General features: G+C 38.8%; 2 protein-coding genes across 5 annotated transcripts in view; both read right to left on the reverse strand.

Annotated features, from left to right (window-relative positions):
* Nucleotides 1-5,531, reverse strand: part of rapgef4b (Rap guanine nucleotide exchange factor 4b) — a 57,257-nt gene extending 51,726 nt beyond the window's left edge. The window contains exon 1 of the mRNA XM_079840672.1: nucleotides 5,424-5,531. Within this exon, the coding sequence (XP_079696798.1) occupies nucleotides 5,424-5,491 (68 nt within the window). The 5' untranslated portion in view covers nucleotides 5,492-5,531. The remainder of the gene's footprint in view (nucleotides 1-5,423) is intronic.
* Nucleotides 5,532-7,065: 1,534 nt separating this feature from the next.
* Nucleotides 7,066-27,203, reverse strand: part of rin2b (Ras and Rab interactor 2b) — a 38,976-nt gene continuing 18,838 nt past the window's right edge. For 2 of the 4 annotated variants that reach the window (XM_079841059.1, XM_079841060.1), the window contains 5 exons: nucleotides 25,303-26,487; nucleotides 19,621-19,929; nucleotides 17,350-17,481; nucleotides 9,097-9,260; nucleotides 7,066-8,954 (listed from right to left, as the gene is read on the reverse strand). In XM_079841059.1, coding sequence (XP_079697185.1) covers nucleotides 8,658-8,954; nucleotides 9,097-9,260; nucleotides 17,350-17,481; nucleotides 19,621-19,929; nucleotides 25,303-26,487 — 2,087 coding nt within the window. In that variant the 3' untranslated portion in view covers nucleotides 7,066-8,657. The remainder of the gene's footprint in view (nucleotides 8,955-9,096; nucleotides 9,261-17,349; nucleotides 17,482-19,620; nucleotides 19,930-25,302; nucleotides 26,488-27,203) is intronic. The other 2 variants (XM_079841061.1, XM_079841062.1) reach the window with 2 other exon arrangements.

Consider the following 27,203-nt stretch of genomic DNA (forward strand, 5'->3'; position numbering starts at 1 on the left):
CGGCGTCCCTCACGCATGAAACCGCATGAAACATATTGAAGAACATATAAAATAGCTAACCCATCAAAGCCAGTTTTTATTAAATGCTGAGGCTCTTACTAACAGCCAGCACATCGTATGAGTAAACTATTTTATTTTTATTTCACTTTTATATAATTTTTGTATACATGTATATTTCTGGAATTTTGATGGGGGCGGCGCGCCCCAGCGCCCTCTATTGACCAGCCGCCACTGCTCTATTGGGTTTTTGACGAGGGTGATGCTAACTTCCGGGTTGGCTTACAAAATTACATCATCATTTACTGCAGCACTGAATACATTTCATACTGAATAGCTGATGTCAGAATGACCGTCAAAAGAGTTAAATGAATATTCCAGATTTAACAGAAATGCAGCTCCCAGGCGTCTTTTCTCTGACTGTGATCTCTACTGTCAGCAGGGCAGATCAACTGAGAGATAGACACTAACAATTACAGAGCTTGATCTCTGAAATCACAGAAAGAGGGAAAAACCTCATCATATAATAACTGCCATGGCAACCCTTTTCAGCTATTATTTGCTCACTCTGTGTAACTCTATGAGCCTTTATGCATTTAGTGCATCCTGAGAACCAGTTAGACCAGATGAGCGCCATGTACATTAACAAATTCTATAAATATTTATTTGCCTGCAGGTTACGCTGAGCCGCACCAGGCCGATCTCATGTGATCCAGACCACTTCGCTTGCGCTCCTGTGGATGTGAGAGGGCGAGAGTGCTGCTGACTTTTATGTGCTGAGATTCACTGGAGTGGAAAAGCATTACCAGCATATATCTGCTGGGCACAGAATGGACACTGCATTACAGTGGCCGCCAGTGCAAAGCAATGCCTCTCTCTCTCTGTCTGTCTGTCTGTCTCTCTGTCTCGCTCACTCATTCTTTTTCTCATATAGATTCAGCCCAATGTGAAGAGTCCAAACAAGTCTTTGTCCAAACAAAATGTTGCATGTTGAAGCATTAAGAGTTCCTTTCACTGGAACTAAAGGGCGAAACCCAACCCCTGAAAAACAACCCCACACCATAATCCCCCCTCCACTAAACATAACACTTGGCACAATGCAGTCAGGTAAGTACCGTTCTCCTGGCAACCGCCAAACCCAGACTCGTCCATCGGATTGCCAGACAGAGAAGCGTGATTGGTCACTCCAGAGAACACGTTAACACTGGACTCAAGAGCTTTACACCACTGCATCCAATGCTTTGCATTGTACTTGGTGATGTAAGGCTTGGATGCAAATGCTTGGCCATAGAAACCCATTCCATGAAGCTCTCTGCACACTGTTCTTGAGCTAATCTGAAGGCCACTCGAAGTTTGGAGGTCTGTAGCTATTGACTCTGCAGAAAGTTGGCGACTTCTGCGCATTGAGTGCCTCAGCTCTGTGATTTTACGTAGCCTTTTACGATGTTACGAGTTGCTGTTTTCCCCATTGCTTCCACTTTGTTATAATACCACTAACAGTTGACTGTGGAATATTTAGTAGTGAGGAAATTTCACAAATTTATTGCACAGGTGGCAATCTATCACAATACCACGCTTGAATTCACTGAGCTCCTGAGAGCGACCCATTCTTTCACAAATGTTTGTAGAAGTGTCTGCATGCCTAGGTGCTTGATTTTATACAGCTGTGGCCATGGAAGTGATTGGAACACCTGAATTCAACGATTTGGAGGGATGTCCCAATACTTTTGGCAATATAGTGTATGTATATATATATATATATATATATATATATATATATATATATATATATATATATATATATATATATATATATATATATATATATATATATATATATATATATATATATATATATATATATATAAAATTGTCATTATCATCTACTCACCCCATGTCTTTCCAAAACAGTATGCTGTTTTCCGTGACTTATGACGTTTGCTGTAAATGATGTGGAACCTGTTGCGATCTACTGAAGCACCATTTTTACATGATCACAAATGAGGTCTCAGCTTCATAGGACTTGTATACAGCACATAAGCATGTAATGTTAGCCTACTTTTATGGTGTTTTGTGGTTCTTTTGGGTTCCACAGAAGAAGGAAAAAAAAAAGACATACACGACAGTATTTTCATTTGTGCATTTGAGCTATGAAGCCCGAACATTGAGCAAAATTGTCAAAATTAATACAAAATATTTAACACAATTAATGCTGCATTTTTCCGTCATAATTTAGCTAGCGTTACATTATGATCACGCTGTTATTCACGAAAAGGTTTTAAACATAGACAGTAAAAAAATATGGACGACGTGTCTTCACTAGCTTCCACTGAAGAAAGGTGAAGCCGTTAACGTCCGAATATTGCGCCGACATCTTGCGCTGATTTGGGACCCGAGTCTGCGCAGTAGTAAACGTGGGAATGGAGTCTGCGCAGTAGAGAACAGGAAGTAGAGCCGCGATATCAAAAGCCCGCCCAATGACATCAGCATGATAAAAACTGCCTAAAATGACAGAAACCATCTTTCGGAAAAAATTAATTGAAGTGTAATTTGATTGATTAGATTGCCCCGCGTCCCATTAGAATACATGGAGGGGCGGGGGTTATGAGGAGCTATACTCGGACCAACCACCTTGAGGCCATTGAGATGTTTGGCTTTGCTTTTCAGGACGTGTGCTAAACAAGCGGCAACCGAAGCCAACACAGAAGTGACTTAAACTGACATTCATCTCCTGGCCACTAAAGACAGGCTCCAAAAGGGATTCAAATCTGTATCTCCCCTATTTTAAAATTTAAAACTTTACAGCAGAAAAAAATTTGTTTACAGCCTGGTACAAAAAGTGGTTTTGGTCTATACAGCTAATTTTGCCCTTCATGACAACTTTTTTTTTTTACTCATCCGTTTAAATTATATTAAGCCTTAAAGTTCTGCATAATTAAGGGCGTGGCCACTTGAGTGACAGGTGGATTGCCAATACGGTTGCGCGAGGTGGGCGTGATTTAAAGGTCCCGTTTTTCGTGTTTTTTTTAAGCTTTGATTGTGTTTACAGTGTGCAATATAACATGTGTTCATGTTTCATGTGTAAAAAAACAGTATTTTTCACACAATTTACTTATCTGTATACCGCTGTTTTGACTGTCCTCAAAACGGCTTGAAAGATTTCCCTGTTCTATGAAGTCCCTCCTTCAGAAACACGTAACGAGTTCTGATTGTGCCAGCGGTTCCCGTGTTGTGATTCGACAGCAGCTTAGCGCACGTTGCCCGGAAAGGTCACACCTCTTACCATAACGGGGAGATGAACGCGCTCAAACTACAGCCCCTGAAGGCCAAACAAAGGTGATTTGACTCCGGGATGAAAATAACAGCGTCTGAACGACATGGCGACAAACGCAAACGAACCAAACCGAAATGTCAAAATGTCGAACAAAATGTCCGTTTAATGTTCGTTTTATCGAGTATTCTCATAAGATCGGTCTTAAATGAGTTAAATAACATCTTAAATGAAGTTAAAGAGATGAGCGCCAGACTCACGTCTTGGTCGGCAGCGGCAGATCTTAAAGTGACAGCAGCACTATAATGCTGTCTGTCAAGAACAAAGGTAACAGAGAAAATTGTAGCTTTAATAAGGATTAATCTATATTTAATTTATAGTTTATGCAGTTAAGACTGTAAAGTGTTTGATAACTTTTTAATTTCTGTATATTTCCTACCTGTTAGATAGGTAGGAAGGCCACAGGTAAATATGACATTTATTATAATGGGTTTATGTGAAGATTGTTTTAGGTTCACTTAAGTTAAAAGGCTAATGTTGAAAATGATAGCTTTTAATTGTACTTTAATGTTGAATGTCTATAAAGAATTTTTTATTTATAAAAATGTTTTATTTCATAGAGACATCAGTAGCAGTATTACTATAAGTGGTACTGGCTTTCATTCATAAAAAAAAAAAAAAAAAAAAAATATATATATATATATATATATATATATATATATATATATATATATATATATATATATATATATATATATATATATATATATATATATATATATATATATATATATATATGCATTAACCTTGTATATATATATGTGAACATAACATGTTGATTAAAGAATAGAATATTTATTATAATATTTGTTTTTCATTAATTACAAAAACCAACCTACTGTGTTAATAAGAAGGAATGTTCTTAAAAAATAAATAAATAAATAACTGTAGGCAAATAACTGTACTAAAGTGAGTTTGAGCTAAGAACTAAAACTGAAGAACTAAAACTAGTTCTATTAAAAAACAAAAATTTAAAAAAGACTATAATAGTATATAAATAACACACACTTCTTGGTTTCTCACGGTGTTTAGAATCAGTGCAGGGGTGGATCATTATTCTGACAGGTGGCTTCATCCTTTTGCATAATATGAATATCAATGGAGGGGAAGATAACAGGCGACAGAGACAGTTTAACTCTGTGTTCCCAGCAATATTTAACCCTTTCACTATCAAGCATATATAATACAGCACATCAAATTAAACATATCAGGATTAACAAGCCAAAAATCCTAATTTTAAATATGACAGTCAGCATGGACTACAGTGCCACTGATCTGTAAAAACTGCTAGGACAGCAGCACAATCTCATCCAACAGCGCAGCCTGTTTTCTTTTTTTTTCTGTGTGTATGTGTGTGTGTGCACATTTATCGATCTCCACAAGGCATCCTCCTGGTGTCGGATGTAAATGAGACCATGGATATCCTTAAGAACCATTACATTGATCAGTGTAAAGACGATGTGCTCGCCTACGTTTAAAGAGTCCATTAGAACATCAGCCCTTGAAAACCCATCACACCCAGCAAGGTGATCTCACTTTTCCCTCCCATCGCCATGGTAACCTGCAGGGATTTGTCTGGGCTAGGAGGGGCTGTGAGAAGGTACCAGATATTCTTAATGTATCAATACGTTCCTTTGCCTTGGAGACCTAATTACCAAAAGTTGACTATATATAAAAACTCTGTGAGCCTAATTATAAGTAGCCATAACTCATCTGGTTTAAATAACCTGCAGCACATAAAAGGGAGAGCCTGATTCAATGCTGCAGAAGAGAACGATGCAAATATTCCAAAGGATGCACACATGGATTTCAGAACATATGAGACCAGCAGATGAATTATATGGAGATTGTCCCTGACTGAAAAAGAAAGAGAGCAGCTTCTATCTTTATCTCTGCTTACAGAAAGAAATGTCCCTTCAGAAAAAAAGGTAAATGTATAGCTTTATGATGACTATTGCGATGCAGGTGATGCATCAGAGACGCAGGACAGAGCATCGCGCGTTCTGCTGCTGTCACCTTGTTGCAGCCCCTCCGGACATTGAAATGAACGCGCGGACATAAAAATCGCTTTCGCTCATGATCTGGTGTCTCTCACCTCTTGTCCAGGCAGATGATCCACTCTGAGGAGGCCACGGAGTGCGCAGAGGCGTGCACCGCTACCATCTTCGGCTCGCCCGGTTTGAATCGTGCGTCGCGGATCGCGGATCTCGTCGACTCGGGCGCATCAGCAGCATCAGGGCTCGCCCCCCTCCCCGCCTCTGTCGTCAACTGGATCACCGTGGCGTGGATTCATCGTCACCACGTCCACGCACAGCGATCGTTTACAACCGTGACTGTCACGACAAACAAGTCACGTTCTAAACAGCGAGGCGTTACCGGTTGGAGATCTGTATTGATGATGGGTAAAGTAACATTACGTGCCTGCCATGGTTGAAAAAGAACGTTAATGAGAGGGTGCCTTCCGTTAATATCACGGAAGAGGCGAGAGTCCGTTCAAATTCTGATATGGTGCATTAAGGTTTTGTAGGTGATGCTGCTTCTGCACTGTCACCATGGCGATGACGGACACAGTCAGCGAGATGCTGCATCTAGACGGGAGAGGAAAAGGGGAGCGCTGTCAGGCGTCTTGTTCTCCTCCCCGGGGGTGACACTGTCAGGAAAGAGACACAGGGAGTTGCGTGGCTACACTGTAAAAATTTAAAACAGTCGCGGTTGTTTGCTATTTCTACCTGATCTTACCTTTAATAACCTTTTTTTTGTTGTGTAACCTAATGTAGTCTGGTTGATTCATTCATATTAAATAAGACTTTTAAGTAATATTATCTAGGCTACATGAACGTACAATAGGGTTTGGTTTAGTTACTTGTAATTATGCACTGTACATTTAGTAACGTGTAGCTATGTCACCTCAAAATAAAGTGTTACTGAATTTCACTATATCAAATATTATTTAATTAAACAGTAATATAATCACAATCAACTAACTCAAATAAATAAATACATAATTATTTATAATACAAATACTAACCTTTTTGGTGTAACCTAATGTAGGCCGATTTAAATTAAATAATACTGAATAATATTTCTGCAATATTAATTTAAATAATAATTGTACACACCCAGGGAGTCGGCTACACTGTAAAAAGGCAACAGTTACAATTGTTAGCAATTTTTTAAAATATATTTAATATAACAAGATTGCCTTTTTTTGGTGTAACCTAATGCAATCTGGTTTATTAATTCCTATTAATAAACATTTTTTCAACATTCATATATTTAATGAACAATAAATATCAAATAATAAATTAGGTCTGTCAAGCGATTGATCACATCCAAAATAAAAGTTTGTTTACATAATACTGTGTATAATTATCATGTATATTTGAACACACACACATACATATATATTTATAGTATATATTTAAGAAATATTTGCATGTATATACTGTATATTTATATGATGTAAATATAGCTAATAAAGGTGTAGTACATATACATGCATGTGTGTATTTACATATACATAATTATACACAGTACACACACATATATTATGTAAACACAAACTTTTATTTTGGATGCGATTAATCGTTTGACAGCACTAATAAATATAAATATTTAAAATAATAATAAAAATAAATACATATTTTACCCAATTATTATAATAACCACATGAAGTACATTTTAGGTTACTAAACCAAACATTTTTACAATGTAATTTAAAAAACTTTGAGATAATAAAAGAATAAAGACACTTTATATCCTGCCGTTCAAATACCATCAGAAAGAGTAAAATATTCACAAGTTCAGTGTTTAAATTATATCCGCAACAGCTCAAGGAACTGGTACAAAATCACATTCTCAGCACTAAATGCATCATACATGTTGTGGCACAAAAATATATTACATGTTTACAGTACAGTATAATACAATTAGACATTGGCTAAAGTGTTCCTATTTCAAAAGAGCAAAGTAAGACAAAAAGCTTCTACAGCCAATTTATCAGTTTGCAAGGTCACACTGATGCATCTCTATTGTGCTAAAGAAAAAGCAACCATGATCATGTATTATCCCTATTGAAGCTCACATTCTGAAAGCTTCCTCCCTTAAAAATGTTGATTAAGTCTCATGACAGCAGCGGTGACAATTCTCCTGACGAAGCAAAAAGCTCTGGCCACTCACTCGACCTGAATGCAAAAATAGCTTCAAGATTATGCATAGAACTCTATGAGCAAACCCCTGACACCTTTGTATACATATAACAACAGCACAATATGACTTTCATTTCAGTCTTGGCATTTCTGGGGACAGATGCTACATTCATACAGAATCAAAAGAAATCTCACAGGTTCAATACCACATTACTGACAATGCCCAATAAGTGCCTTTATTATGTCCAAACATTTAAGATACATTTATGTGAAGTAACAATTTTTTACATATTTTAATATGCATATATTTGACACTTTCCATGAATATGGCACACTATGGTGTCACACTACTTTATTAAAAAAAAAGCATTATTATATTAATATTCTCAAATTTTACACAAATTGTATTTTGCAATCATCAAGCTAACCTTTTAAACCCCAAGGTTATTTTAAGATAAATAATATTTTCTTTAATATTTGTGAAATATAAGTTATATCCATAAATACATGGGCGTCGGAAGCAAAAAAAATGTGGGTGGGTCCTCAGAAATGTTTTACTGGAGTAGATGCCAATTACATTAAGTACAAATATACCGCTTTACTTGGTAAACGTATAGGTCAGAAAGACAAAATTACGTAAATCGCCACATCATTGAGAGTGACAGTAGTGTAGGGGTAAGACGCACGGCATCTAGTTTTGACACAAATCGACCCGCGGTTCGAGTCCGGCTTTCGCCAATATCAATCTTCTCCGTTTTCCCATCACATATCAAATCGGAAAGGCATTTATTTTCAATACAAATTAAGAAAATATTAGAAAAGTGTAAATAAAGCGTCTAATATGTGTTTAATAATACGTGTTTATCGATTAGGGGTAGGTAAACAGACATGTGCTGAATGTTAGAGACAATAAAAGTGAGTGGGTCCAATATCATTGATCGTAAAAAGTGGGTGGGTCTTGTCCCACCCACATACAATGGTTCCGACGCCCATGCATAAATACATACCAATATTTGATCCCAAACTAAATTGCAACCCTGTCACCAAAGTCTGTTTTTAAACCAAACAACCCAAATGTACCATATTCATGGAAAGTGTCAGTCATCGAGTCAGTGTGTCAATGAACAGAAGAGCTTTCATCTTGCAATCTTTATACACATTGTTCAGGCCACGTCCTGCTTTTAAGACACAGGTGTGGAACAGTTTATGTTGGCTATCGTCCTGTAGACAAAGTAAAAGAGTTGGCGGTTCGGTCGACTGTGTAACTCTGCCTTTATCCACTGTGGGAGTGTGTCAGCGGCCAATTGCTGGCTGCTGTCGTCTGTGAAAAGAAAGAGGCCGTAGTTTTCTGGATCAGACACGCGGAATTTAAGTGCACAAAGGCGGCACACCTCTTCCGTTGTGGCGTAGGGCCGCACCTGAAGGGTTTTAGCAGTGCATCCGCTATCTGCCTTCTGCAGAGCCACACGCATGTAATTCTTCACAAAAAAATAAATAGACATTATAGTGAGTTTATAACCACTCGGAAAACGTTATGGAATGAAAATAGTCCATATCCATAAAATGCAGTCAGAAACTAATGCAACTGACTGCTGACTATGAAATGCTGTAGGATTTTACCTGGAAGTCATCCACTGAGGGCAGGTTTCTCTGCAGTGTGCGACGCTGGTGCCACTGGTGGAGTGTGTCGCGTGCTGTAGAACTGAGAATCCGTGCGGCCTGTTCTTCCTGGAAGTTCCTAATCAGTGACATTGCTCCGTATGCACTGGTGAGGTAATAACCTCCTGTACAGGACAAAGACAAAAGGACAATCTTACTATTCTTATACAGTTCAAAAACCTAGTGAACCTTTCCAAAACTCCAAGTTGTAGAATACCATAAAGTACTGCTAAAAATCTACTTGAACGTATTATTTTAACCTACACTCACCTAAAAGATTATTAGGAACACCTGTTCAATTTCTCATTAATGCAATTATCTAATCAACCAATCACATGGCAGTTGCTTCAATGTATTTAGGGGTGTGGTCCTGGTCAAGACAATCTCCTGAACTCCAAACTGAATGTCAGAATGGAAAAGAAAGGTGATTTAAGCAATTTTGAACGTGGCATGGTTGTTGGTGCCAGGCGGGCCGGTCTGAGTATTTCACAATCTGCTCAGTTACTGGGATTTTCATGCACAACCATTTCTAGGGTTTACAAAGAATGGTGTGAAAAGGGAAAAACATCCAGTATGCGGCAGTCCTGTGGGCGAAAATGCCTTGTTGATGCTAGAGGTCAGAGGAGAATGGGCCGACTGATTCAAGCTGATAAAAGAGCAACTTTGACTGAAATAACCACTCGTTACAACCGAGGTATGCAGCAAAGCATTTGTGAAGCCACAACACGCACAGCCTTGAGGCCAGGGGCGGAGTCAGACGATGTAAACATTCGGGGCTTAGCCCAAACCTAGGGGGGTCCGGGGGCATACTCCCCCGGGGAGATTTTTTTTCCATTTACATCAGCTAAATGCACTATTTTTCAGGCTGTTTGAGATAATAGAATATAGTTCAGTATAAGTCTGCAAAAGTTGGTGCTTGTAGGTGCTACTGAAGTGGATATATCTGACTCTTGAGTGTGAGGAAAAAACTCATTTTGAGAAAACGGCCTAAAGTTTCATACTGTATAACTGCATACATTTCTATAAAACCCCCAACATACAAACAAAATATATATATTCAGTTAATTAATATCAGTAGTGTATAATATTTAAAACACGTGGAAATTGATAAATGAATAAATTATTAATAGCAATAGCTATTAGAGAACTACCTTAAGAGAACTACCTTAACAAACACACATAACACCAGTCACACACACTGCAGACGAACTGTCCCTGTTTGTTGTATATGTCCATCTATAACTATTTGAATCTAATTCTGACAGGAATTCGTCGTCTAATCTGTTGTTGTTTACTTTCTTTTTACTACCTCTTGCTACTTGATCTTTTCTGTGAGCGTTTATGAGCTGATTTCGGAGTTGTCTGCACTTTCTCTCAGGCGGAGAATACACAAGCAAGCGGCAGCGCGTAGTGAGAAATTCAACCAATCAGATGTGGTTCTTGGCTGCAAACTTTCGCAGTTGGTTAGTTCTACAAAGGAAATGTCCATATTTGGATTAGACAGCGCTGTGTGTGAGACTGAGAGCTTTATACCACCAGGCATGAAATGTTTCTGTGAATGGAGACGGCACGAGAGCTCGCGTTAGAATAACTTTGGATTATTTCAGGTAGAAATCTAAAGGCGTACGGTGACAAAATATAATGAAATAACCACCTTAATGTGTAATGTTGACATTTTTTGTTATTTTGACATGAAAGCTTACATGTTAAGGGAGCAAACTGGCCCAAAATCTCAAAATTGACTATGTTTTCACCTGTCGTGTCTCGCCTTAATAAGTAACACCTAACGTTAACACGCTAGCTAGCCAGCAATACAGTCATGTAACTCAAGTGTTACAACAGCGGATTCACAAACCTGTAAAACTTGTCCGCGTTTCGTCTGACGCTGAATCTCTCTCTGGCCGGTGAGGTTTAGTGTTCCTTTTAAAAAAATTTGTCATGTCCATATTAGCCGGTTAACTACGACGCCGGTGAAATACAAAAGCCCGCCAATCCCTGATGACAACGACGAAGATGTATATTCTTCTTCGTTAGTTTTTATTGGCAGTTGGCATTGGCAAACAAGCTGAGTGATGTGCGATGCATTGCTGACCGCCACCACACACGGTAATAGAGCTTTTGTTTCATTTTTTGCCGCTCCAGTCTGAAAGACTGAGAGGAAATGAAACAACGTTTAAGTATTTTTTTTTTTTTTAAAACTAAAAGATTCGGGGCTTTTGACAAAACATTCGGGGCTTAAGCCCAATTAGCCACCCCCCCGCTCCGCCCCTGCTTGAGGCGGATGGGCTACAACAGCAGAAGACCCCACCGGGGTCATCTCCACTACAAATTGGAAAAAGAGGCTACAATTTGCATGAGCACACCAAAATTGGACAGTTGAAGACTGGAAAAATGTTGCCTGGTCTGATGAGTCTCGATTTCTGTTGAGACATTCAGATGGTAGAGTCAGAATTTGGCGTAAACAGAATGAGAACATGGATCCATCATGCCTTGTTACCACTGTGCAGGCTGGTGGTGGTGGTGTAATGGTGTGGGGGATGTTTTCTTCGCACACTTTAGGCCCCTTAGTGCCAATTGGGCATCGTTTAAATGCCACGGCCTAACCTGAGCATTGCTTCTGACCATGTCCATCCCTTTATGACCACCGCATGTACCCATCCTCTGATAGCTACTTCCAGCAGGATAATGCACCATGTCACAAAGCTTGAATCATTTCAAATTGGTTTCTTGAACATGACAATGAGTTCACTGTACTAAAATGGCCCCCACAGTCACCAGATCTCAACCCAATAGAACATCTTTGGGATGTGGTGGAACGGGAGCTTCGTGCCCTGGATGTGCATCCCACAAATCTCCATCAACTGCAAGATGCTATCCTATCAATATGGGCCAACATTTCTAAAGAATGCTTTCAGCACCTTGTTGAATCAATGCCACGTAGAATTAAGGCAGTTCTGAAGGCGAAAGGGGGTCAAATACAGTATTAGTATGGTGTTCCTAATAATCCTTTAGGTGAGTGTATACTGCTGTTCAGAAGTTTGGGGTTGGTAAGATTTATAAAAAAAATTTTTTTTTTAAATAAGCTCACCAAGGCTACATTTATTTGATTAAAAATACAGTAAATACAGTGAATACAGTAGCAGTAGTAGTGAAGCACACTGACCAGTCACAGGTGAAGCATATATCGTTGGTCATCTCCTAACAAGGTCCCATGGCATGAAATTTTTTTTTACATTAACATGAGTTCCCCAAGCCTGTATATGGTCCCCAAGTGGCTAGAATTTTTGATAGGTGTAAACCGAGTTCTGGCTGTCTTTCTCTGCCTTTGAGAAAATGAGAGCTCAGACGAGCCGATCTTGAATTTTCCTGTTATGATGTCATACCCCTTCCTCTGCTTTGCCCGCCCAAAGAATTAGGAGAAAATGGATTCAGTTTATTAGTCGCGATGTCAGCACAGGCTTTACAAACAGACTTTACGATATGGATTCGACAGCACCGCCACAAACAGTAAGTAACAGTGTTCATTAATGCCTGATCTGTGATCAGTGATTTCTGATGTGTAGCTAATCATTCAAGTTCACTCAGACTTTCTTTCTAAATCGTTTAATGATCGCCGTCTTGATGCCCTCAGCGTAATGCATCAGTGAATCAAGCCAGTGACTAAAACGATCGTTTCTGTTAGTAGCATGAAACAAATACGTTTTTTAAGTGATTCAACTACAGAGAGCGATCAAAGAACTTTATAATGTCCGGAGCTGTGAATCACACGTCGCGAGTGTATCTGCACACTTGCCAAAACTGCCGTTATAAGGAATGACGCTGTTTTGCTGCACAACGATGCTCTTACTGTATTCATGTCCATGTCGTGTTTGCTGTTAGTTGTGGTGAAAGCATTTTGTGAGAGAAAACGTGTTGCAATGACGAGATCACTGCATTCACGCAATCAACAGACTGTCTGTCTACTCAATGCTCATCACTGCAGCTTTTCATGTGATAGGAATAGATCATAAAATAATGCTATAATCCACACTTTGACGATTCATTCATCTCGACGGCTGTAATGGTACATTACATGTGTTACAAAGTTCGTAGAATAAGGTGGAAGAAGACAGAGTCGACGTGACTGGGACTATTTATTCAGAACTCTCAGATACAAATAAGCTTGCGCTAACAGCACAGCGCTCTCAACAACTCAGTACAATAAAACATCCTCCAGCTCTCCGTGGTTCACGAGTGCCCAGTCAGTCTCTCTCTAACATGCATGCAGTGCGTGCAGTGCCTCGCTAAACCACGCCCCCTCTGCAACATAATCTAACACTCATTTCAAATGCAAAGATGTCAGCCAATCACAACAGTGGGTGTTTTCACTGAAGTCTCACAGCAGACACGCCCCTTAAAACAGGGCATTCAGCCGGATGGGTAATAACAATATAGAAAAAATGCCTTTTGTTTCTAAATTATGAACTTTTTTTGATGTAAAAATCATACTAAAAATATAAGTACACCTCAGGAAACTTTATAAAATAATAGAAAAATGCCATGCCATGGGACCTTTAAGGTCTGGGTAGATCAGATGGTATGCAAACAATTCTCATAATCAACGTGTTGGATGCAGGAGAAATGGGCAGGAATAAAGATCTAAACTACTTTGACAAGGGCAAAAATTTTATGGCAAGGCGACTGGGTCAGAGTATTTCTGAAACGGCAGGGCTTGTTGGTTGCACCCGGTCAGCAGTGGTGAGAATTTACTAACAGTGCTCTGAGGAGAGACAGGCCACAAACCGGTGACAGGGTGTTGGGTGCCCAAGGCTCATCGATGAACGAGGGCAATGAAGGCTATCCCTTCTGGCCCGAGCCAACAGAAGGGTCAACTGTGGCACAAGTCACAAAATTTTTAACGATGGTTATGGGAGGAATGTGTCACAACACACAGTGCATCACACTCTGATGTGAATATGGGGCTGCGTAGCCGCAATCAGAGTGCCTATGATGAGGGGTCCACCGTCGAAAGTGCCTACAATGGGCACTCAAGCCTTGGAACTGGACCTTGGAGCAGTGGAGAAGTTCGCCTGGTCCAATGAGTCCCATTTTCTTTTATATCATGTAGACGGCCATGTACGTGTGTGCTGTTTACCTGAGGAAGAGCCACCAGGATGCACTGTGGGACGACGACAAGCCGGAGGAAGTGTGATGCTTTGGCCAATATTCTGCTGGGAAACACTGGGTCCGGCTATTCATGTGGACATCAGTTTGACACTTGTCACCTACCTAAACATTGTTGCAGACCAGGTCCACCCCCTCATGACAATGGTGTTTCATGGTGGAAGTGGCCTCTTTCAGCAGGATAATGCACACAGTGTTCAGGAATGGTTTGAGGAACATTATGAAGAGTGTTACCCTGGCCCCCAAATTCCCCAGCTCTCAATCCAGTTGAGACCAACAAGCTCGATTCACTGTCTGCATTGTTTTGGCAGCATGCGGAGGACAACAGGTCATAATGTTTTGGCTCATCGTTTTATTGTTAAAATTTAAAGATTTATTTAATTTAAACAATTTAAATATTGTTTAATATTGTTTTCTATTTTCATATTTTAACTCCTGCTGAATGTTCATGATCCTTCAATTATTATCCTTTAAAGGTCCCATGGCATGGCATTTTTCTATTATTTTATAATGTTTCCTGAGGTGTACATATATTGTTAGTATGATTTTTACATCATAAAATGTCATAATTTAGAAATAAAAGGCATTTTTTCTATACTGCTGTTTGCCCTGTGGCTGAAGGCCCTGTTACAAGAGGCGTGTCTGCTGTGAGACTTCAGTAAAAACGGCCACTGTTGTGATTGGCTGACATCTTTGCATTTGATATGAGCGGAGGGGGCGTGGTTTAACAAGGTCTACGAGGCACGAGCAGGCACGAGCTGCTGCCAGAGAGACGGATGGACCTGAGTTCACTTCACATCGGTTCTGTCAGTCTCAGTTCAGTGAACTGTTTTAGTTACAGCATATACTTCAGGTTATTAGTCTATTTCTAGTCGGAGGGGCTGTCACTCATGTCAGAAAGTTAGTAACTTTAGTAAATTATGGATCAGCGCTGACTGACTGTTTAGAACGATTCAGTCCGATTTAGTGAACTGATTCGGTTCACTAAAAAGAACCGGTTCAAAAGAAAGATCGTTCGCGAACCGGACATCACTAATGTACCAGAGACTGAGCTCAGCGATTGCTAACAAAGTTATTTATAGTAACTACTGAGTTGTGAGAGCGCTGTCAGTCATCGCGAGTTTATTGTGTTTGTATTTGAGAGTTCTGAATAAACACAAGTCCCAGTCACGCCGAGTCCGTCTTCATCATTATTCTACCAACTTTGTAACACATGCAAAGTACCATTACAGCTGTCGAGATGAATGAGTTATGAGTAAGTGTTGATAATACCATTATTTTTAGATATGTTCCTATCATATGGAAAGCGTCAGTGACGCGCATTGAGTACACAGCGCAAACAAAGACACAACAGAAGTAATCGAATGTAATCCAGCTGCTTAATCTCGCGCCGCGTTTGGTGCCTCCGCTGTGGGCCAGATGCAGTACTGGGGGTCGGGGATGTTGGAGGCCGACCCGTCAGTGCAGCCCGAGCCTCGGCGTGCGTGAGGTTTATCTCTAAAGATGTTACTCTGCTGATGTTGAGCAGAAACTCATGACTGTATGCACATTGTAGAACAGATAGATGCGATGAGGACGTACAAAAACACTGACTCACAAGATAGAAAACACGAAAACACCGTTCTGTCGGGAGAGAGAGAAGCCGCTGCGTGTGCACGAATAATAAATAATTAGCTACACATAAGAAATCACTGATCACAGATCAGAAGGAACTGAAAAAAGACTTCTGTTTTCATTTGTACATCCAAACACTGAGAAACTGCCAGCGTTCACTCGTTCACAAGCAATGATCTCTCGAGCGCTTGCATGGGCGTGCCAGATTCTCTGGGTGGAGGAAAGGGAGGGAACCGTTCCTGCTTGGACGTCAAACCAGGAGACTTCAGGATTGGCTCGTCTGGCCTGTCATTTTCTCAAAGGCAGAGAAAGACAGCCAGAACTCGGTTTTACACCGATCAACATTTCTATCCACTTGGGGACAATATTCAGGCTAGTTGAACTCATATTAATGTTGAAAAACCTCATAAAATGAAAATTTCATGCCATGGGACCTTTAATTATCAATGTTGAAAATTGTGTCGCTTAATATTTTTGTAGAAAACATGATACATTTGAAGGATTCTTTGATGAATAGAAAGTTCAAAAGATCAGCAATTATTTGAAATATAAATCTTTTGTTACATTTTACATGCCTTTACTGTCACACCCTTGCTCAAAAGAAGTAATTTCTTTCAAAAACAAAATGTTCCTGACCCCAAACATTTGAACGGCAGTGTATAGTTCACAAGGGTGAACTACCGCTATAATGAGGACGGATCATACTATCTGTCCCATTAGATCATCGGGTTTGTGACCTGACTGACATACAATACAATAAATATTTTCCATGAATGGCTGCCGCTCTGAGCTCAGTGAGAACAGGAGACACACATCCTCGGAGGAAATTACTCTGTTGAGAATAGATCTTAGGATGTTCGTCACACATGGAAAATGCTTTTCTGTTCTGAAACTCCTCCTACTGTTTGTTCCACAGAATACAACAACTCTATGATTATTAACACAATTATTAAAGGATTAGTTCACCCAAAAATGAAAATTCGATCACTTTTTACTCACCCACATGTCGTTTCAAACCAACAACAAGACTTTAGGTCATCTTTGGAACACAAATTAAGAGACTTTGTGATCCATTGATATGATGAAAATATTTAATTTAGGCTTTTATTCACATAAACATTGATCAGCGAACAATGTTTTCAGCATTGCAAGCACGTCTGCGAAAGTCTTATGGGTTTGAAACGACTAAAGGGCGAGTAAATGGTGACATAATTTTAATTTTTGGATGAACTAACCCTTCAAATGTATTAATATTACAAAGGGTTCTGATTCAGTCATTGCAAACTGAGATTCACATTAAATGTTGGACAGGATAAACAAATAATGTTTTGTTTCAGAAGCTCTTCAATTGTTTCCTTTGATAAAGCAAATCATTTTTTAAAATATTTTTTTACTTACATTAAATAAATGATTACACAAATATAAATGTAAACGCACCTTCTCCATGCAGTAATGGGGGATCTATCAGCTCCATCATATACAGGATCTCAGTGTCCAACTGAGGCATGTCACACTGGACCAACACATATGTCAACATGGGCAGGAAATCATCCGCTCCAAACATCCTCACTGGTGCAGACAGAGGAAACATTTATCAGTGACCTTTACACAAGCCATTCCAGCAAGTACCTTCCGCTTGATTAAGATGCAAATACTTTCACCTTCCAATTACTAATCTCATATGCTGCATCCCAATTCGCATACTATCAATCCTAAATAGTATTCAAAATTAAAATTAGTGTCCCAAATCGTAGGGAGTGTCCCAAAGATACCTGGATGTTCTGACTGTTTCTGGTTAGAATCCGAAGAGCAGATCCATACACACTATTGTGTGTCCCAATATTGGTTTTAAGAGGATTAGATAAGAACTACAAACATAAATAAAAAGTGTTAAAAGAACTACAAACATGGCATGGCGAATGTACAAGTCTGAAGGTTAAGCATAGAGGTTAGATAAAGGGGTTTGAGTGATTAATAATCAGCAGTGTTGGGAGTAATGCGCTACAAAGTAACGTGTTACTATAATTCCACTACTTTTAGTGGTAACGCAATTACAATTACTGAAATTTAAATGAGTTTACTCTCTTTTGTGAAAAATGAATGCTTGCAGACAAGAAGCTCAAATCTAGGCCCTAGCCCGGCCCGTGTCTGACAGCTTATCAAAATTCTTGGCCCGAGGCCGACTGGAGCCCGTGTTTTTTAATTTTTTTTATCCTCCCTATTACACATTGTTTTGTTTTTAATGTCAAAATAGTTATATTTTGTTTAGTTTCTTTATTAAGTTAATGTAGAAAAATGTTTGGAGCATTTTTTTGTTCGTTAAATTAAAGTTTTGATTTTTTAACGGGACGACCAAGCGGCCAGTGGCCGACACTGAGTTAACCCAGTGCTTTAGCCTCTCAAATCAACACTTGACTTGTCTTGCCTATAATAAAATTAATAGATTTAAAACACTTAAAGCATCACAATGTTAGTTTAAACGTTTAGCCTACTTTCACCACCACAGTAAAAAGGATTTATCATTTTTGATAAGTTGAGGTAGGCACTCGCAAACGAAACGGGCTACACAATCTAAACAAATAAAAAAAATAAAAACCATGCAGGTTGTCTTACACCTCTCCGCAAAATGATCTTCAAAAATCTTCAATTCCCGCGCTTTATGCACATTTAACAGAGTTCACGTCAACGAAAGCAACAGATATGAGCTGCATTTTATTCATCAGCTCATTTCAAGATCAAAGACCGCAATATGAGAAAGAGCGACCTAAGAACTGGTGAGATCATAGTCTCATTAGTTTTAATGAAGATAATTGTGTTTTTGAGCATCTGAGACTTACTTTGCTTGCGGCAGTTTGCGTGTTGGCTTGCTACTCATTTGCGACGATGCGTGTTGCAGTAGAGTCGTCATATCTGGCTTCAACATCTCATATATAGCCTATAACACGCTCTCACACGTTTATTTTATAACAATTTGCCAGGAGTAAAATTACACTGGTCCAGTTTCGCCTGAAATGTTGAATGAAAAATTATGTTTATTGTGTTTGACTGTTTAGTACTGTTCATATTTACATTTCAAAAGCAGACATAAAAGTAACTTAAAAGTTACTTTCCCTAGTAACTAATTACTTTTGATATACAGTAATTGGTAAAGTAATTAAATTACCTTTAAAAGAAGTAACTAGTAACTGTAATTAATTACTAATTTTCAGTAACTAGCCCAACACTGATAATCAGTATCTGGCAGCTTATCAGAATTCTCAAAAAAAAAAAATGTTATTCACATTATATTGCATCTTCAACAACACTGTGAACTTTTCAAAAGATATGTTTGGTCATTAATTTTTAAATGCATTATTCAAACACATGAGTGTTTTCCGCATGAAAGACCCACGACTGGCAGATCTACACGTCTACACTTCTCTCCAAAACGGTAGGAAATTAAATTGAATGTGGAGGATATTAACTGAGACAGATGATTGACAGGGCAGTTTAACGGTGACGGAATGCACAAAACTAAGCGACAGAGCGGGACATATAAAGTAGTATGTCCCTTGACTACTCTGTATGTATTTTTTCTTCACAAAAAAGTGTACATTATTTGAAGGCATAGTAAAAGTAGGTGAATTGGGACGCAGCAGTACACACCTAAAACATAAACACACAAAGCTTTTAAATAAACCCTTGAAACATAACTCCACCCGTACACACCTTCATGATCTTGCATAATACTGTAGATGAGTTTGCAGACTTTCAGCAGCACCACAATCTTCCTCTCAGGTGAGTACATGCGGCACATGGCTCTGAGTTTTCTGCGAATGCGGTGGATGGCGTGGGCATCTGGTGGCCGGGTTCCATTCGCTCCCAACTCGTGAGGCTGTTTGGCCTTGGCCAGGGCCAGATTCTCCTCTAGCCTCTGCCACACTCCACCGGCCACCTGGAACTCATGCAGCACTGACTGCAAGCAGCCATACAGAGGTTTCAGCACACACTTGTGCATGGCCTTCTCCAACATCGGATCTGAGAAAGAGATTGAGTTTCAGTTAACGCTTTAATATGAGTTTCAGAGAAATCTACCATCTTCATAGTGCTAAAAAATTTGCAAAATAGGCAAGACCTTTTAAACTTGCTACATGACAGTAGTTCAGCCCCAAATTAAATTTCATAATTTATTCAACATTGATGTCGCTCCGTTTGAGTAGAACACCAAAATTCTGAAGCAGGGTTACTATTGTTAACTAAAGCTAAAGTTAAAACTAAATCTAAAATCATTTTTTGTTACTTAAATAAAATAAATGCAAACTGAAAAATTAACTTCAATTTCTCATTTTCCTTTTAGTTTAACTTGAAGTACTAAAATAACTAAAACTGAACAGAAATATACAGACATATTCAAAAAAGAACAAAAGCGAATAAAAATGACAAAAAATTACTAAAATTAACAATAGCTTAAAAACAGAAAATATACTAATAAAAAATATTAAATAATAACAATAAAAAATAAAATAGTACAAAATTAACACTGTTCGTAAAAAAATATTCTGAAGAACATCAATTTCAGACTATTCCTCAAAGACTTCGTATGGCTTTGGAAGACTTGCAATATAGCACATAAGAAATCATATGGAGTATGGGCTACTTGTGTGATACTTAAATGGTGCACTTGTTTTATATTCACTTACATTGTATGGGGGGGGGGGGTCAACTATTCCTTTATACATTTACAGTGTGAATCATTGGATTTGTGATGCATTTTCATTAAACAGCCAGAGCACTTTACATTGAGTGCCATCTCACATTAGCGATTGTGAGACACTTGTGTGCCCGAAACCCAATGATAGAACAGTTACCATTTGATGATGAGAGATTTTAGCCTCAAGTAGATCGAACCATTATGAAATTCTGACTGAACCATTTTTTAATTCTAACTTCCATTTTTTTTTGCCAAAGTACGGGATAGTACAAATATCCAAATGGTATTCTGTTTTCCGCTATAGTAAAAACTTACACACACACACACACACACACACACACACACACACACACACACACACACACACACACACACACACACACACACACACACACACACACGCTTACAGAGCGTACAGTGTCTGCTGAGTTCATGGAAAAGCTGACACAAACGTTACATGATATATTAGGCCTAAGCTCTCTGTATTCAAGTCTTGCTGAAGGCTCTCTGAGACACAAAGGGCCAGTCAAATAAGGACAAAAGCAGGCCTCACATCAGTTGTCTCTACATTATAGAGTTATAAAACAAGCAAGTGCACACTATGACAATACCATTACTGTAATAACCTCTATAATGAATATATTAAAACAGGTCTAAATATTAGAAGCACCTGTAGCTTACAGATTCACTACCATAATAAATGGCTGTATACAGGGCCGTAATCACCAAAGACATTGAGGGGGACAAGTCCCCCCGAATAATTAGAAATGGCCAAATTGTCCCCCACAATATTTGATATTCTTGATGCTGCCCTGCTGTACTCCATTACACACCGCTCTGTTTGTTGCTAGGATGACAAAAGTAAAATGTTACATTTTTTAGGTTGGTCTGTCTCAGCGATCTAACAGCGCTCATCACTGTCAGAATGAGTGAGATGGCCAATCAAATTATAGAATCAAACTGAATTCCAACGTGACATTTTAGCTATAGCAATGAAAGAGTGCGCCGTAAGATGAAAGATTTAATATTTGACAACAGTATTATCAAGTAATGCAAATTTCACCATATTGAATTTAAAATATGACATTATTTAAGCAAATGATAACTGAATTTGACGTGACAAGAAACGTTTTGCATTTGTACATATCAGGCAGACGAAAATAAGAGTGAATGTGTGTGCATATGTAAAAAAATATTCTGTTTACTTCATAACCAGTGTTGCCACAGTTACTTTGAAAAAGTAACTTAGTTACTTTACAGATTACTTGATTTTAAAAGTAACTAAGTTACTTTACAGATTACTTGATTTTAAAAGTAACTAAGTTAGATTACAAGTTACTTTATTAGTTACATTCATCAGTTGCCGACAACACCTCTGCAGCCTCAACATAAAAATGACAACCGTTTTTGCCAACACTAAACATAAAACATGTTACACTATACTAAACATAAAACACTAAACATAAAACCCTAAACATGTTAATGAAAAGGTACAAATTACTTTGTTTTTATTAAATACATTTATGAAAAACAATTTATATTTAATTTTTAATTTATATTTATATATGAATGTAAATAATTATATGGGCCTACACAAATAATATAAAATTACAAGATTTATATTTTATTGTAAACGTAATGTGCAGCTCTGTAAAGGGACAACAAATATATGATCGATCCGTGAGAACAATATATATTTTTAATAATCTTTAAGTGCACAAAACTATGAAAATATATGAAACGCTTCAAAACAGAGCGGCAACAAAGCGCTTATGCGCATCCCGGGTGCAGAATGATGCGCTTAAAGCAACATGGAATCAGAGTGTGCAGTGCAGCGCGAGTGCACATCGAAAAGTCCACGGCATAAAGAGAAGATGAGCGTCGAGCCCACAAATCCTAGTCTACTATGTAGCCTATCGGTCCAAACATTCACTGATTATTTGTTTCTTCACAGTTTTTAATTCTGGTTATTGTGCGTGTGATGCTAATTAATAGTCCTTGTGTTGTCACCTGAGTAGCGAGCACAACATCTTTCAGAAACCGCAAGATAAACTCCAGGAAGATAAATTATTTTATCAACATATCAAGTATTATAACGGGAATATATCATATGGAGTGAGCTTTACCGTGCTGCTGCTGACTGGAACCGAACGACGCGCAGTTTGAATGCTGAACGGAGAATGACAGAGCAGCGGAGGAAAGACATTCAGCTATGGCTTTAGATGACTTTGTAGGCTACTAGCAAATAATAATATACTAATAATGATTGCTGAAGGATAATGTGACAATATATATTTCTGATGATTATTTAATTATCACGACATGCCTAATCTGAACAAGTGACTGCCTGTCTTGAGTTTTGTCGACAGACGGAGCGGCCGCCTCGTAATTCTCTATGCAGGAAAAACCCTGCTGAGACTAAACAAGAAAGCAAAAATATATATTTTTACTAAGCAAAATGACAAAAAAAGTAACTCACAGTGACTTGGATAAGTTACTTTAATCTGATTACTGGTTTGGAAATAGTAACGCGTTAGATTACTCGTTACTGGAAAAAGTGGTAAAATTAGAGTAACGCGTTACTAAGTAACGCGTTACTGGCATCACTGTTCATAACAGAACTGCAACTTTTACCGTTCTTATTTCTTTTTCTTTATTTCCTTAAATCCCTTTTAATCCTTTAATAATTTAATTCCTTTTAATAAACCAATAATACCAATATCGCCCGCCTCGCCACACACACACACACACACACACACACAAAACACTTTGGTCCCCCCGATGAAGACATGGTTACACCCTTGTCTTTATATGATGATTTATGGAAAACAAACCAGGACCTATCAATTTAAAACTACATGTACACAGAATGATTCACTCCTGCAAACACAAATCACTCCCTTCCTGTGCTACACTGCTGCAATGGTTGTCACTAAAACGTATCTTTATTGTGACCTCAAAAGACAGACATTCCAACATTAAGAGTATGAAAAATATAATATAACAGTTATAAATATAAACATGATTTTTTCTGTCTGTAAACAAGTATGTTCTGAATATGTAATTCCACTTACAAAAAGCACCATGGCTGTTAATGTACATTGTAATATCCTGATATACTTATGATTAGTATAATCACTCAGTAACATGGTATTACTGTCTGATTCCATCACTATACCCTAGTATGGCCACCATAATATTTTGTAACCTCAGATACATATATATAAAAAGATTTGTTTTAGACTTGGAATGATCTTCAAGGTGGTATGGTCATATGCAACATTAAAAAAATGTGGTTGATTTATTGTTATGTGTCTTTACAGGCTATTTTTAACCATGTTATCACCACATTGTAGTTTAACAGAGAAATATGACATTTAGAAAACATTAATCATTAATGAGGTAAATACACTAGCTTATCTTTAAGCAATAAACAGCCAGACAACCTTTTACAGTAACTTGAATCCCTTGAACACTTTTTTTAAAAACTTGCCTTAGGTTTGATATGCGAGAATTACTTTTTGGATCTGCCTTCAAGCTCTGTTTATTGGGCCTAAACCACCAACCACAGGGTGGATTTGAAACTGAAGCCTATAAAAATGTCTTTTAACATTCTTTAAAAATTCAGTGCTTAAACAGGATAATAGCACATTTGTCTAATTCTTATTTCATAACGCTCTTCTGTATGAATTGTGCTCCTTTTTTCAACTCAATATTTATTTCCACAGCAGTCTGGTCTGAAGCTGTTATTCTTTAAACAATCCAGGCAAGTTAATACAATCCCGTTGGCCTTGCACTTCAAACACTCTCAGGGTATAGCGTACACTTTACAATGCTACTGCATGGAATTTGGAACATGGTGCTTGTATTTCACTGCTGAGTTGGTCTTATTTTGAAATGTTTCAATGTACCCATATTTTAAAGATACCGAATCATAACGTTTGACAATAGAACATCTCCCCATCCAGTACTTAATGCAGATTAAAAAAAAGTGCTACACAAGTCTCACTGATTAAATCCACACAAAAATTATTTTCATATTCATAAAGAATCTGCCTGACTAAAGGGCTAAATGGAAATAACCCGAAGAATCACAACCATAATATGAACTATATCCTACTAAATCTACTAACAGACTATTCCCATTCCCATCACACTATCAACAACATGTTAACCTGCATTTTCCACTAAAACAAAGGAAGCATCACAAAAGCAGCTCTGTACTGATAAGGGTAGACAAACATTCAAAACAAAACATGTTTCTGATGTCAGGTATGCACTGCATAAAGCATAATCATAATCCAAAACACAGCACCTCTTTCTGGACAATATATTCAAATAGTTCAAAGAAATCAGACCTTGAATTAAACGATTTTGCAAACGGCATAGACAAGAAAACAAAAAGACAAGCTGAGGATATATATCTAAAAGACAAGATACTAGCAAAATATAGTAGATTAAACTCGCAGATAAAACTACAAGTGAGCCAGGGGTGTCCAATCCTGATCCTGGAGGACCACCTTTCAGCAGAGTTTAACTCTAAACCCTTATTAAACATTCCCATACCTCTAAAGCTCCAGAAGCATGACTGGACACCCCTGAAGTAAGCTATTTGTAGGTTGAAAGGTGCTTTTAAAATGGCTCTCATTGTTTGAATGGTTCAACATGGCCCTACAATACTTAAACTGAAATCTTCTTACCAATCTGGTCCTCGGGTATGTAAGACTCTATGGGAGGGTTCATCTCTGAGCTCTGTATGAGGTAGGCCTTCATCTGGGTCATGAACTGCCGGATCGTCTGCAGAAGATCCTGGCTGGATGAGTGGCAGTTTTTGTTCTCCTGCACAAAGCTCAAATAGTCCTGCACCAGGCAACCAAAGTAAGAACATTTGTCTTGGGACAACTCAATGATCCGGAGCAAGATGCGTTTTTCAGGTGTAGCCAGAACATTGAGGACACCTCGGATCTTACGGAATTGTCCTTTTAGTGCTCGTGGGATAACAAGCGATCTCGGACGAGCCCCCGCTAGTTCAACCGCCAGGAGTCTTTTTGTCTTGCGGGAAGAACGAAGGCGAAGATGCAGGTCCTTTTCAAGTCCCACACCATAGTCTTCCTCCTCTTCGTCAAACTCATCACTGCTGTCATCTGAGGAGAGGCCTTGGCTCACACTCTGGGACAGGACCAAAGGTAGAGGATGCGGAGGAGAATCCAGAGAGTCAGATGAGGAAGTGGACAAACCACTTGAGCTTCGCCCTTTCTCTTCTGGTCCGGTCCATTGCTGCAGAATGGTGCTGTCGGTCGGGTTGAGAGTTGAATGCGTCCGACTTGCTTGAGACAGGGCCCTAGAGATGGTATCATCATCTAACGCAATGGTGCAACGGTAGCTGTCAATGTCTGGCGGGGGTGGAGGTTGAGGTGCAGGTTTCTTAGAACTGGGGCGTTTGGATCCTATGGGTCTCTGACTCATTCTGGTAATGCCAGTACTCAAAGGCATAGTCCTCGGACCTGGGGGTAAAGCAGGAGTATGAACCAAAATGCGAGGCGGAGGCGGCCTTGGTGGAGGAGGAACGCAAGATTTTCCGTTTTCTGCTGTTGTGTTTTTTGCGATCACCGTTGCTGCATTTCCAGTGAGTTCTTGTTGTGTATTGAGGAAGACAGGGTTGGTAAAAGACAAAGCACTGTTGAAGCAACTTCTTTCACCTTCGGGGGCATTAGGGCAGGTGTCAGTCAGAGGTAGTAGAACATTTAGATTCCCAGTTGGGGTACAAGTTTGATCCTCTATCAGTAAGATGTCAGAGAAGTTGCTGTGCAGAGAGATTGACTGTCTGTCCTGAACCAGGGAACTCTTTGGGACTTGTTGTCTGTTGACAGAACAGTCCCAAAAAGCTGGAATAAAAAAGAGAGAATCTGATTAATGGTTAACAACACATACGCACAATCTTTGTACAAACAATTACAAAAGCAGCTAACACACCCCCTCCAGCTTCCTACCATAGACCACCACGAGTTGTCAGCACACACGTGAATTTGAGTGCGTGTGGCTATATCTAGTTACAGCCAGGCTGAAGCGTCTGTTCACTTCTCTCGTCCTCAGGCCCACTGAAGTGGAGAAATTTAGCGAGCTCAGTTGTGCATTTCAGAAAGCTGATTCACAAATGCTATACAAACACACCCAACACAAAGCCGGCCAAAAACTCAGTGAGTCATTTTTATCCAAACAGACAGTATGGGGAGGTAGACTTAACAGGGCACACCAAACTCCTCCTCTTTCTCCTCCTCATGATTTCCATTTCTATCCCCACCCATTTCAGTATGGTTTCTCATGTTGATTTGCTGGGCCAGTTTCTATTAGGACAAGATAGTTTTGATAGTAAGCATCTTTCAAATGAGTCCTGCCATTCACTTAAATTACTAAATTAAACGTACAATTGTTCTGTGGCAACTTTGGTGTACATTTCAAGGGTGTTGTGGATGGGTGCCAAGACATTGTTATTTTGTCACGAAGGCATTTTAAGTGGTTTTTTTTAGCTCATAAGCAACAAAGGAAGTCACATGACAGTTTTCTTTTTTTAGGTGAATATGACTGTGTCTGCTAAGTTTCT

Source organism: Gobio gobio (genome assembly GCF_949357685.1).
Source record: "Gobio gobio genome assembly, chromosome: 17".
Taxonomy (NCBI): Eukaryota; Metazoa; Chordata; class Actinopteri; order Cypriniformes; family Gobionidae; genus Gobio; species Gobio gobio.